The sequence below is a fragment of the Arachis ipaensis genome, chromosome B10, assembly GCF_059453495.1.
Source record: "Arachis ipaensis isolate K30076 ecotype BB chromosome B10, ASM5945349v1, whole genome shotgun sequence".
Taxonomy (NCBI): domain Eukaryota; kingdom Viridiplantae; phylum Streptophyta; class Magnoliopsida; order Fabales; family Fabaceae; genus Arachis; species Arachis ipaensis.
In genome coordinates this window covers 42,528,678-42,542,678 of record NC_142435.1, presented here as the reverse complement: position 1 = coordinate 42,542,678, position 14,001 = coordinate 42,528,678, and the positions used below count along the sequence as shown (strand labels likewise).

At 33.0% G+C, this 14,001-nt stretch overlaps 1 protein-coding gene across 4 annotated transcripts; it reads left to right on the top strand.

The window, feature by feature from the left end:
* The first annotated feature begins 2,125 nt into the window (after positions 1–2,125).
* Positions 2,126–7,092, top strand: LOC107622785 (protein IQ-DOMAIN 13). 4 transcript variants are annotated; one of them, XM_016324821.3, is made up of 8 exons: positions 2,156–2,709; positions 3,536–3,582; positions 3,724–3,824; positions 4,366–4,782; positions 5,030–5,257; positions 5,523–5,645; positions 6,167–6,704; positions 6,801–7,092. In XM_016324821.3, exons 3-8 carry the CDS (start codon positions 3,747–3,749, stop codon positions 6,872–6,874), a joined length of 1,458 nt encoding a protein of 485 aa, XP_016180307.1. In that variant the 5' UTR covers positions 2,156–2,709; positions 3,536–3,582; positions 3,724–3,746; the 3' UTR covers positions 6,875–7,092. The 4 variants fall into 4 exon arrangements, with proteins under 4 accessions (XP_016180304.1, XP_016180307.1, XP_088364053.1 ...); XM_088507927.1 differs by having other exon boundaries at positions 2,704–3,027; XM_016324818.3 differs by having other exon boundaries at positions 2,126–2,709; positions 6,167–7,092.
* The last annotated feature ends 6,909 nt before the right edge of the window (positions 7,093–14,001 follow it).

Genomic DNA, 14,001 nt, shown 5'->3' with positions numbered 1-14,001 from the left:
TAAAAATTAATTAATATATAATATTATATTAAACTTTTCAACTTTAAAAAATATAAATATATTTTCAAAAAGCTTTATAAAACTGAACCTAAATTATCAACACTACACATTTGGCCCTCTAGTATTCTTAAGAATTTATCTGAGATTAGAATATCTGGAAAAACAAGAAGTTAAGCGGGTTAATTATCTACTTTTTATTATTAAAAAAAAAAGTCAAACTTACGTTGAATCGATAACCAAAAAAAAAAAAAAAAAACGATAAAACCAAAAAATTGAATTATATTATTAAAAAGAAGAAAGACATAAGACTTTCATGAAAGCAAATAAAGTGATGGGGTTTCATAAATATCCACTTACAGCCCATAACGAAGTTTTTCTTTGCAAGTAATCACCATTAGTATTTTTATTTTATTTTTATTCCTTATTCATGAATCATGACACTATCAATTTTAAGGGAATGTTACAAATCAAAATCAAGTAACAATACGTGACAAGATAGAAACTTTCAGTACTTTTGATGGGATGCAAAGTTCAAAAATCCCCTTTTTTCTCAATTTATATTTTCATATAAAAATAATAATTAAAATATTAATACTTATTATATTAAAATATTTAATTAATTATCCAATAATCTTTGACTATCATAATCATATTCATATATTTTTTTTAATAATCACAAATTATTAATATACAAAAAGTGTTTCCAGAAGCAGAAGTACCCCAACAGAGGGGCATAGAAGTAGGTGCAAAAACCTGAAAAAGTAGATAAATAGTGGCTAAAAAGAGAATTTAGAAATTTAGATTCTCTAAAATAAAAAAATTAATAAAATGATAAAATAAAAAATAAATTATTATTAAATTTATAATTTTAATAAAATATATATTTTATTATCTTAATTCCAAAATATTAAAAAAAAATAATTTGTTTAGTTTAGAAAATTTTATTCCCAAAAGAAATGGCACCATGAAGCGCGTGTTCACACCGCCTTTGATGGAGCGTAGGGGTGTAACCGGGATTCCGCTCTCACCAAGCTACATGCCACTCTCATAAATATAAATATCTATTTTTCTTTTCTTCTTTTTTTTTTTGATAATTATTTTTCTTTTCTTCTTATTATTTTTATTTACCCCTCAATCTTTTTTCTTCCTCTGTTTTTTTGGGGTCAGAAGAACTCAGATCTCAAAGTTATCATACATAAGCTGAGTTTAGTTAACTAGTTCCACAAAAAAAGAATTCAAATATATCAAAACAAAAATATGATGAAAATATTATCTTCTGATTTGTGTGTTTAAGTTTTTAAACATTTCAATAAATAAAAAATTAGACAATTTATTTAAGAACAAAGATACTTTGTATACTTAAGTAAACTATACATATATGTTTCTTTCTTCTAACATGTTTGTATTTCTCTCATTCTCTGTAATTGTATTTAAAAACATATATAAATATAAGAAAAGTTTAGGGGGCAACAACTTTGTTAAATTCTGGTTATGTAACCAACAAAAAAAAAGTAAGTCATTGGATAAAAATTCACACCAATCTCACACCATTAAAACCATTATTGATGGCTATTTGATGGCTACAAATCATAAAAATTGTTGACCCCTAGCATTCCTCATAAATATATAAACAGTAAGAAGCCAGGCAAAAATTGTAGTTTCACATTTTTGTCTCAATTATCTAACACTTTTTTAATATTGCTAACTTAATATAAAAAATTAGTTATCAAATCAGTTATTTATATAGAATATATATTATAATATAAAATATATATTAAAAATGAATTAAATAAAATATATATTTTTTAGTGATTAATTTTTTGTATGTAAGTAACATTTTTAGGGTTAATATTTATGTGTTTTCTATTTTGAATCGGTCATAAAAAAAACAAAAAAATCTAAAAGGTATATCATAACTTAGATATACTAATTAGTATTGAAACCACCTAAATTTTCTAAAAATAAATGTTACAAGAGTAACAATGTAGGAAAATAATGTTGATACGGTAGTAACAATAATGAGAGTTGTAATGAATAGAATTATTAATATAAGGAAGAAGTAAAATAAGGAAGAAGACACCAAACTCAACCGTTTTTAATAATAAGTGGGTATGTAATGCAATGTAATAATGCAAGTAATTCCCTTTGTTGGTGTACACGTAGCCTTCCCATTGAAGTAAAGTTAGTTGAACTTGTCCACATTGAGTGACAAAGTGGCCAACTTATTACAGCCACCTTTTTTTTTCCTCCTCTTCTTTTTCTCTCATCATCATCATCATTATGAAAACTATAGGAAAGTAAAAAATATATAAATCAAACAGAGAAAAAAAAAGTTTATTATATATGATATATCCCACACACAAAAGGTGAATGAAAGGTGGCTATAGCTACTAGAACGGAGGAAAAAAAGAAAAGAAAAGAAAAATTTTAAGCTTGCTTCATTACAAGCACAAAGGGAATTAGATTCCAAGCCAACCCAAGAGAGAAAGATTTAATCTTTTGAAGAAATCCAGCTAGAAGAGAAGAATTAAGAATCATCATGTGGTGCTGGAAAGAAGCAGCAGGCTAAAGTAAAAAGAGAGAGAGAGAGAGAGAGTTTTATTTTCTCTACTTTGCAAGCTTCATTCTATCTCATTCTGTACACACAGACACAGCACACTTTTTTTTTTGTTTTTTGGCAACAGTTTGAGGGTACTGCCAACTAATAAGGTACTTAATGAATTATGATCTGTGTGTTTGATGTGTTGGAAGTTGGAATCTTTTTGAGATTTCACCTTTTGGGTTGTGGTTAATTTTGTAAATTGCTAAGGTTATGGGCGTTAATTATGAACATGGGACATGTCTGAATTATTGTTCTTTCTTCTTAGTTCTTACTACTCCCTTTTCTTTGCTTCCCAATTCTTCTCTCCTCAAAATCATAAACTCAACCCTTCACCTCGGGATCCTTTAACTCCATTTCTCAACTCTGGAGCTTGTCAGAATCAGAAGAAGAAGAAGAAAATTATTATTATTATTATTTTGTTGAGAGTATTACTATTCTCTCTCTCTCTCTCTCTCTCTCTCTGTTTATTTTTTTAATTTTTTTTAACAGTCACAAAACTTAAAAATTGATATTTCTCTCCGACATGTTCCTGAATTGGTCTCTAGTGTCTAATTTTAGTTGACAGGATCATGTAAGATTTTCTTTCTTCTCATTTTAACTTTGTTTGTAGAACGAAAATTCATCTCGTTTTCTTTTTACCCTCATTTTTCTTAATTTTCTGGCGTTTTATATTGATAATTTTAACTTGTCCATAAGGTTTCTTTGAAAATTTTCAGTTTATACTTTGTGCTCACCTTAAAAATTATACTTCATACTCTTTCTGTGTCTCTTTGATTGATCATGTTATGTAACCCTTAATTTGATGTTCTTGCCATTACTAGTAACAAAATTAATGGATTAAATTTGAGTGGAGCATTCTTAATAAATTTCATTTCTTTTTTTATTTAAATATTTTTTTAATTATTTATATGAATTATTTTTTGGCCTCAACAGCTTCAAAATTAAGTAGACATGCTGCCTCTTTTCTGGTCATCATTCTGGTGAGTGTTTATTAGATATTTATTTATTATTTTTTTTTTCTAAAAGAATCCAAGATTGTATAAACATGAATGTGATCTTGATCTTACAACACTGGATTCATGTTATATTTGGAGTTTGCTAAAATCATAAACTCTTTACAGGAAAAGATACTAATGCTACTGATATGGGAAAGAAGGGTAGTTGGTTTTCTGCAATAAAGAGGGTTTTCACACACCACTCCAAGGAGAAGCAAGTACCTAATGTAATTGATTTTATTTATATTTATTTATTTATGATGTGGAAAATCTTGATCCTATTTGGCATGTTCTTGATTTTTCTTTTTGTTGTTGTTAGGTTTGGTTTTCTTGTTACTGATAGAGACTTGTAGTAGTATTAAAATACTTAATCATTTCTAATATTACGAAATTTTGGGATTCTGGTCTATAAGAATGTAGATGAATATAATTATGTTGTATAAAGTCATAAACTAAAAGGATCTGATAGATGCCAATTAAGTTGTTTCATAATCAGTAATAGAAAATTTGAAATGTAGAAGATAGAATACTAATGTTTTTGTGCTCATTTTCTATATGGAAAGGAAGCAAAATCTGCAAACTAATGTTTATTTTGTTTGAAACCAATCATCATAGAACTCTGTCTTCACTCTTCAAAATTTGCAACAAGCTCTTTTTACAACATGCAAGATTATTAACATCTTCGCGAGTTGTGTCATACGATTGAAGTTTATCTAAGCTCCGAGATTTGGTGAACTTTCGAGTTTGATAACCTTGCCAATATAACAGGATTCGGAGAACAAAAGCTCGAAAGATAAGAAGAAGAAAGGCCTAGGAAAACTAAGGCATGGAGAGACCAATTCATTCATCCCCCTCTTCAGAGAGCCAAGCAGCATTGAGAAAATCTTTGGCGACTTTGAAAGAGAGCAACAATTACTATCTGTAAGGCCTCCAACGCCTCTCGAGCAACCAAAACCAGCCCCTGTTGTCCCTCCTAGAGCTGCTTCTCCAAGGGCTCCTTCTCCGAGGGCTCCATCTCCAAGAGCTGCGTCTCCGAAGGCTCCTTCTCCGCGTGCTACCTCTCCCAAAGCTACTTCTTCCAGGGTTGTTCATCACCACAAGGAGGTTGGCTATAGACCGGAACCAACTTTAAGGAACCAACATGCCGCGGCATCTAAGATCCAGGCTGTTTATAGAGGCTATATGGTAAACTTCCAAATTTTCTACTGAATAATTTTGATTGGAAAGTAGAATCTTGCAAGTTTCCAATACAATTTTTCTTTGGGAAAAAAAAAAAAAACTTTTCAATTCATAAACCTGTTTCTTAAGGACACTTGTTAGTAAAGCTCTTAGAACACATGCAAGTACTTCAGAAGGAGTAACGGGAATCCTAACATATATATTTGAAATTTTTACTCGTTAACTCATTTTCTGTCGAAATCTTGCAATACAGGCCAGGAGGAGTTTTAGAGCTCTGAAGGGATTGGTGAGGCTTCAAGGCGTGGTAAGAGGACAGAATGTGAAGAGACAGACGGTTAATGCCATGAAACATATGCAGCTGTTGGTGCGAGTTCAGTCTCAAATTCAGTCTCGAAGGATTCAGATGCTGGAAAATCAGGCGCGATATCAAGCCGAGTTAAGGAATGACAAGGATGTTGCTAGCACCTTGGGCAAATTGACTGTAAGCATTCTCTAGCTTACACTTTAGCTACCTCGAAATTTTACAGTTGCGAACATAGCTTAGGCGACAAGAAATCACCTATTGCTAATTTGATTCGGAGTATAACAACTTTGTGTATGCAACTATAGAATGATTGTGCTCTTCACTATGAAGCCTATCATTAGAATTTGTAAACATGGTACCTTGCTTTTTGCTTATAAGATCTGCAAAGCATGGATATAAATCGAACTAATCCATTTTGATAATCTGGAACTTTGGTGTGTAGTCTGAGAATGAAGAATGGGATGATAGCTTACTGACAAAAGAGGAAATAGAGGCAAGATTACAGAGGAAGGTGGAAGCAATCATCAAAAGAGAAAGAGCAATGGCATTTGCATACTCTCATCAGGTACATTTATTATTATTACTAGAGTAAAGTATTATTTTAGTCCCTAATGTGTTTTGTTATGTCCTAATTTCGCCCTTAACATTTAAAACGTTTTATTTTTGTCCCTAACATTTTATTTCGTTTTATTTTTGTCCTCTTATCAAAATTAAACCTTTTTTTTTCAAAAATACCCTTTTTCTATTATTGTTTTCTTATTTCTCATTTTTTTGTTATTTTCATTTTCAAATCACTACAACCACCACTAATTACAATTACAATTTTTTCTGTTACTTTGAAGAAAATCATAAGGATGAAAATGGTATTTTTGGAAGAAAAAAGTTTAATTTTGGTCAGAAGACTAAAATAAAACGAAATAAGACATCTGGAAATAAAAATAAAACATTTCAAATGTAAGAAACGAAACTAATACTTAGCCCAAATATTAGCGACTAAAATAGTACTTTAGCTTATTATTATTATTGTCTTGTCCGTTGGAGTAACCTATATCCGGCTATTATAACTTGGATGAATCTGCGACTTAGTTATGGAAATCCACTCCGAAATCATCTTCGACGCCGGTGACAGACTTGCGATCCGGCCCATGGTGGTGGAACTGGTTGGAGAGACAAATGCCAGCCTCATCAAATCCACAAGAGAAACAATCCCTCAAGAACTTCCAAATCACACCTCCAAGACCATACTCAGAACAAAAGACTAGTCCTAAACCCGCCTCGACCAGCACCCCTCGGCAGCATCATTTCGCCTTCGACAACATGGACATACCAACGCCAAAATCCACCAAATCAACCATACTCCCATCCTCAAAACCTTCTAGAACTCCACCATACAGAACTCCACAACCACCAATCATGTCAAAGTATTCAAGAGCCTTCGACGTGGCGCTGAAGGACGACGATAGCCTAACAAGTTGTCCACCATTTTCTGTGCCGAATTACATGGCTCCAACTGTTTCTGCCAAGGCCAAAGTTCGCGCCAATAGCAATCCAAGAGAAAGGTTTGGTGGTGTTGGAACTCCAACAAGTGATTCAAAGAGAAGACTCTCATTCCCTTTCACACAAGGTATTGGTTCTTTCAAATGGAATAATAGTAATAATGGTAAAACCAATAAGGATCTTCATGGCTCTAATCACAGGATGCAACTTGATTCTTCTATAGGGAACATGAGTGTGGATTCAACTGTTTCTTTGCCTGCTACCATGGGGAGAAAGCCTTTTACAAGATTTGTGTGATTTATAATTTGTTTTTTATTCTTTTTTCTTAACCATTTTTCTTTTTCTTTTTCTTTTTCCTTTTCTTTTTGTCTATGTTGATGTTGTTATTGTTATCAGCTATATATTATTATGATTTGGATGTATTGGTGATACTGATAGCTTGACAAGAAGTTATATACTCTCTCGGTTGTAAAACTAATAAAAACACAATAGAGAATGATTGACGGTTTGATTAATTGGAAGTTTGGAACTTTATTCTTTCTTTCTCTTGGGGTCTAATTGTTTAGGCTGTGTTTGGTTCTAAAGATGAGATGGAGAGAAGTATATTATACAAGTACACCAAAATTAACCACTAACATAGAATACAATTGAAATATAAAATATATACTAAAAATAAATTAAATTATACATGTATTATATACAAATATATAGTGGTTGATTTTGGTGTGCAAATAGTTTGTTTTTTGAAAAAATATATTGAATTTGTGTTTTATGGTAGATTGTTTTGTACATATTTTTATATTATTTTTTTTTCTGTTTTTATATCATATTTTTAAAATCAAATGTAATCTTAGAATAATTGATAATTTAATTATTGAAGGTACTAAATAAGCGTGTGGTCAGGGGAGAAGTTAAGGTAGGTAGTGATTAAGGGGCTATAGTTAGGATTTTTGGGCTCTCTTCTTATGCGGAGAAAAAATCTAAATGTTAGTATCCAAGTCCATGAATAGTTGAAGAGGCTGAGGTGAGTTAGGGTTAAGTGAGAGGGGTTTGATTTTGCAAGAACACCAAACACTAGAGAGACGAGAAGAGAGAAAGTCATTTTCGCACATATACAAAGCTGTCTTTGTAAATTTCGTTACAGATTCGTTAACCGTTGGATCAGGCTCAAATTTGGACAGTGTGTTCCACACATCTGGTTCTTTGTTTTCACCGTTCGGATCTTTGATTCAATGTCTGTAGCTGGAGATATTGGCCACGCACAACAGTTCTGTTTTTGTGGTATTTTCATCTTCTTCTTGTTTTGTAAGCTTTGAAACTTAGGTTGTTTGGCCTGTTGTATGCACATTTTGTGCAGTATTTTGTGACTCTCTTGTACCATATTTTTCATCATAGTGAAGCTATTTCCTGGTCTTGGTGATTCGTGATTTTTCCTTCTCTCATTGAGGAGGTTTTCTATGTTAAAAATCTTGGTGTGTTAGTTTGTCTCTAATTTCTGATTTATGTGATTTTTTCGCAGCTACTGGGTATTATTGTGTTGTTGTTAATACTTGTTGTGAGTGGATATTGTTGCTCCTCTAATTCTTGCAAGTAGAAAATTGTGTGTTTTATTCCTATTAATTGGCATAAGAGCTCAGTTTTGGGTATTTGGTTATAACTTGGTTGAAAGATTGAGGCAAATAACTCTATGGTGCGTGGGTTATTTCCGGTTGGAAAATTTTCGCACAAAGATTGTGATTACGTCGGTAGCACAGTCCCCACCGACAAACAACGCCGCACCAAAGTTTGGAATAAAAAAGATATCACAATTCAAAACCAATATAAACCGGGAGCTTTACTTCCCGGGTCGTCTCCTAAGGACCTAGTGATCAATGAGTGTGCAATTTTGGTTGTTAAGGACAACAAGATTTTTCAATGAAGATATGAACAATTAAAGAAATAAAAGAACATTCAAAATTGCAAGTAATGAACTAATAAAGGAATTAAAGAACTAGCTATGTAATATAGATAAGTAAGCTATAAAAGTGATTGATGTATGAATGTATATGTATAATTCAAAACATAAATTTGGCTTGGGATGAGCTAGGGACTTTTCCTTGTTGAAACCACAACTATGACAATTATAATGGATTAATCTCACTTAGTTAACCCTCACATCGGAGAGTAAGTCAAGGAGCATAATTGTCCTTAATCCACAAATCCTAACTCACTTGCTAATTGCCTTAGCAACAAGTTAGTTTTAGTGGAAACAAGAACAATTAACAATCCAAGAATTATCACTAAATGTTGGACATTCCAACTCTAGGAACCCAATTACTCATTTTCCCCAAGTCAAGAGGTGGAAATTTAGCCCATAACTAAACTTGACATTTTCACAAACACTTGGTCGGCAAAAATACAAAACACGAGAAAATTAAGAAAATGCTTGAAATTATGAGCAACAAATGATCAAAATCAACAATACCAACTCAATCAAGCATATAACAATCATCAATCATCAAAATCATCAACAAGAAATCAAAATTGAAAAAAATATATATATATATAAAACTATGCCTTTAATTACAAGAAAGAGTAGCAAATTGTAACTAAAAGGAGTAACAATTAAGAGATACTTACAATGGAAGCTAGCAAAATCCAAGAGCAAAAATGGAAATGGCACTTGAAATGTAAAATCTTAGTATAAACCCTAAAGGAGATAAAAGAAAACTTAGAGAAAAACTACATAAAACCTCCTACTACTACTCCTAAAACTATTCTAATGATATGTTATGGTATTGTGTTGTTTTCCCCCTTCATTATGAGCTATTGGCTTCAGAATTGGGCCTCCAATCCATCAAAAACGCAAGTCACGTGCATTTTTAATGAAGGCATGTGCGGGTACTTGTGCGTACGCACAGATGTGTGCGCATGCACACTCGGCCAAAATCTCTAGTTGTGCGCACGCACACTTCGCGATGCTCAGGATGGTCGTGCAACGCGTAAGATGCTGCTCGCGCACACATTTCGCTCTGCTTTGGTTCCTGTGTGTACGCACGCAGGTCTGTGCGTACGCACACATTGCTTTACTCTCCTCCTTTGATTCTTCATGCTTCCTCCTCTTTGCATGCTTCTCTTCCATTCTCACCAAACCATTCCTACCTTATACATCTGAAATCACTCACAAACAACATCAAGGTATCGAATGGAAGGTAAATGGAATAAAAATAGGCTAAATTAGGCACAAAAGAGCATGTTTTCATAATCAAGCACAATTTAGGAGGAAAGTTCAAAAGCATGCTGATGAGCGGATAATTTATACGCTTTTTGGCATTGTTTTTAGTATGTTTTTAGTAGGATCTAGTTACTTTTAGGGATGTTTTCATTAGTTTTTATGTTAAATTCATATTTCTGGAATTTACTATGAGTTTGTGTGTTTTTCTGTGATTTCAGGTATTTTCTGACTGAAATTGAGGGACTTGAGTAGAAATCAGATTCAGAGGTTGAAGAAGGACTGCTGATGTTGTTGGATTCTGACCTCCCTGCACTCAAAATGGATTTTCTGGAGATACAGAACTCAAAATGGCACGCTTCCAATTGCGTTGGAAAGTAGATATCCAGGGATTTCCAGCAATATATAATAGTCTATACTTTGACCAAGAATAGACGACGTAAACTGGCGTTCAACGCCAGCTTTCTGCCCAAATCTGGCGTCCAGCGCCAGAAAAGGAGCCAAAACCAGAGTTGAACGCCCAAACTGGCACAAAAGCTGGCGTTCAACTCCAGAAAGGACCTCTACATGTGCAACACTCAAGCTCAGCCCAAGCACACACCAAGTGGGCCCTGGAAGTGGATTTATGCATCAATTACTTACTCCTGTAAACCCTAGTAGCTAGTTTATTATAAATAGGACCTTTTACTATTGTATTAGGTATCTTTGATCAGTTGTATGCTATCTTAGATCACGTTTGAGGGCTGGCCTCTAGGCCATGCCTGGACTTTCACTTATGTATTTTTAACGGTAGAGTTTCTACACTCCATAGATTAAGGTGTGGAGCTCTGCTGTTCCTCAAAGATTAATGCAAAGTACTATTGTTTTCTATTCAATTCATCTTGTTTCGCTTCTAAGATATTCATTCGCACTTCAACCTAAATATGATGAACGTGACAATCATCATCATTCCCTATGAACACGTGCCTGACAACCACTTCCGTTCTACCTTCGACTGAATGAGTATCTCTTAGATCTCTTAATCAGAATCTTCGTGGTGTAAGCTAGAATGATGGCGGCATTCAAGAGAATCCGGAAAGTCTAAACCTTGTCTGTGGTATTCCGAGTAGGATTCAATGATTGAATGACTGTGACGAGCTTCAAACTCGCGAGTGCTGGGCGTTAGTGATAGACGCAAAAGGAGGGTGAATCCTATTCCAGCATGATCGAGAACCGACAGATGAATAGCCGTGCCGTGACAGGGTGCGTTGACCATTTTCACTGAGAGGAGGGGATGTAGCCACTGACAACGGTGATGCCCTTGCATAAAGCCAGCCATGGAAAGGAGTAAGACTGATTGGATGAAGATAGCAGGAAAGCAGAGGTTCAGAGAAACGAAAGCATCTCTATTCGCTTATCTGAAATTTTCACCAATGATTTACATAAGTGTTGCTATCCTTTATTTTAAGTTTATTTAATTGTTATTCGAAAACCCCATTAATATTTTATATCCGCCTGACTGAGATTTACAAGGTGACCATAGCTTGCTTCATACCAACAATCTCCGTGGGATTCGACCCTTACTCACGTAAGGTATTACTTGGACGATCCAGTGCACTTGCTGGTTAGTTATGCGAAGTTGTGAAGATATGTTTAGACCATGGTCCTGTGCATCCGTTTTTGGTGCCATTGCCAGGGAATCAATTTCGAACAACAATTCACAACCTGAGTAGCAATTTCGCATACCAAGTTTTTGGCGCCGTTGCCGGGGATTGTTTGAGTTTGGACAACTAACGGTTCATCCTGTTGCTCAGATTAGGTAATTTTCTTTTTGTTTTCTCTTCAAAAATTTTTCAAAAAATATTTCAAAAAAATTTTTTTCTTTTGTTTTCGAAAAAAAAAAAAAATGTTTTGAAAAATATAATTTTTTTCTTCAGAATTTTTAAGAATGAATTCTAGTGTTTCATGAAGCATGTGAAGCCTGGCTGGCTGTAAAGCCATGTCTAAATTCATTTGGACTGAGGCTTCCAACCATCAGCTGTTATACGACTGTAGGGTATGTCAGGCATGTCATGTCTGAATTACATGCTGAAGCTTGGCTGGCCATTGGCCATGTCTAGTGTTTTGGACCGGAGCTTTCATTGAAAGCTTGGCTGGCTAGTGAGCCATGTCTAATTCCTGGACTGAAGCTTTAGACTAACATGACAAGATTCCTGGAATTCATATTAAAAATTTTGGAATCCTTATTTTCTCTTTTCTAAATAATTTTCAAAAAATATAAAATAAAAATCCAAAAAAATTAAAAAATCATAAAAATCAAAAATATTTTTCTGTTTCTTGTTTGAGTCTTGAGTCATGTTATAAGTTTGGTGTCAATTGCATGTGCATCTTGCATTTTTCGAAAATTTCATGCATTCATAGTGTTCTTCATGATCTTCAAGTTGTTCTTGGTAAGTCTTCTTGTTTGATCTTGATGATTTTTTGTTTTGTGTTGTTTGGTGTTTTTCATATGCATTCTTGAATTCTTAGTGTCTAAGCATTAAAGAATTCTAAGTTTGGTGTCTTGCATGTTTTCTTTGCATTAAAAATTTTTCAAAATTATGTTCTTGATGTTCATCATGATCTTCATAGTGTTCTTGGTGTTCATATTGACATTCATAGCATTCTTGCATGCATTCATTGTTTTGATCTAAAAATTTCATGCATTGCATCATTTTTCTTGTTTTTCTCTTGCATCATAAAAATTCAAAAATAAAAAAAATATCTTTCCCTTTTTCTCTCATCAAATTCGAAAATTTGAGTTGACTTTTTCAAAAAATTTTTAAAATCAAGTTGTTTCTTATGAGTCAAATCAAATTTTCAATTTGAAAATCTTATCTTTTTCAAAATCTTTTTCAAAAATCAAATCTTTTTCAAATTTCTCAGTTATTTTCGAAAATTCCAAAAAATATTTTTCAAAAATCTTTTTCTTAATTTTATATCAAATTTTCGAAAATAACAATAACAATTAATGTTTTGATTCAAAAATTTCAAGTTGTTACTTACTTGTTAAGAAAGATTCAAACTTTAAGTTCTAGAATCATATCTTGTGATTTCTTGTGAATCAAGTCATTAATTGTGATTTTAAAAATCAAATCTTTTTCAAAACTAATTTCAATCATATCTTTTCAAAATATCTTCTTATCTTATCTTTTTCAAAAATGTGATTTCAAAATATCTTTTCTAACTTCCTAACTTCTTATCTTTTCAAAATTTGTTTCGACTAACTAACTAACTTTTTGTTTGTTTCTTATCTTTTTCAAAACTACCTAACTAACTCTCTCTCTCATTTTCGAAAATCCCTTCCTTCTTTTTCAAAATTTCTTTTTAATTAACTATTATTTTAATTTTTAAATCTTAATTTTCGAAAAACTACTAACATTTTTCAAAAAAAAAAAAAAACTATTTTCAAAAATCACTAACTCTTTTTCAAAATTTATTTTCGAAAATTCCTTCTCTCTCATCTCCTTCTATTTATTTATTCATTCACTAACATCTCATCTCACATCTCTGCCCTCCTCACAGTTGTGTTTCTTTCTTTACATCACATTCTTTGTCTTCTTCTTTTCTTCTACTAACACAAGGACCTCTATACTGTGGTATAAAGGATCCATATTATTATTATTATTATTTTTTTTTTCTGTGCCCTCTTCTTTGTCATATGAGCAGGAGCAAGGACAAGAATATTCTTGTTGAAGCAGATCCACAACCTGAAAGGACTCTGAAGAAAAAACTAAGAGAAGCTAAATTACAACAATCCAGAGATAACCTTTCAGAAATTTTCGAACAGGAAGAGGAGATGGCAGCCGAAAATAATAATAATGCAAGGAGGATGCTTGGTGACTTTACTGCACCTAATTCCAATTTACATGGAAGAAGCATCTCTATTCTTGCCATTGGAGCAAACAACTTTGAGTTGAAACCTCAATTAGTTTCTCTGATGCAGCAGAACTGCAAGTTTCATGGACTTCCATCTGAAGATCCTTTTCAGTTCTTAACTGAGTTCTTGCAGATATGTGATACTGTTAAGACTAATGGAGTAGATCCTGAAGTCTACAGGCTCATGCTTTTCCCTTTTGCTGTAAGAGACAGAGCTAGACTGTGGTTGGATTCTCAACCCAAGGATAGCCTGAACTCTTGGGATAAGCTGGTCAAGGCTTTCTTAGCCAAGTTCTTTCCTCCTCAAAAGCTGAGC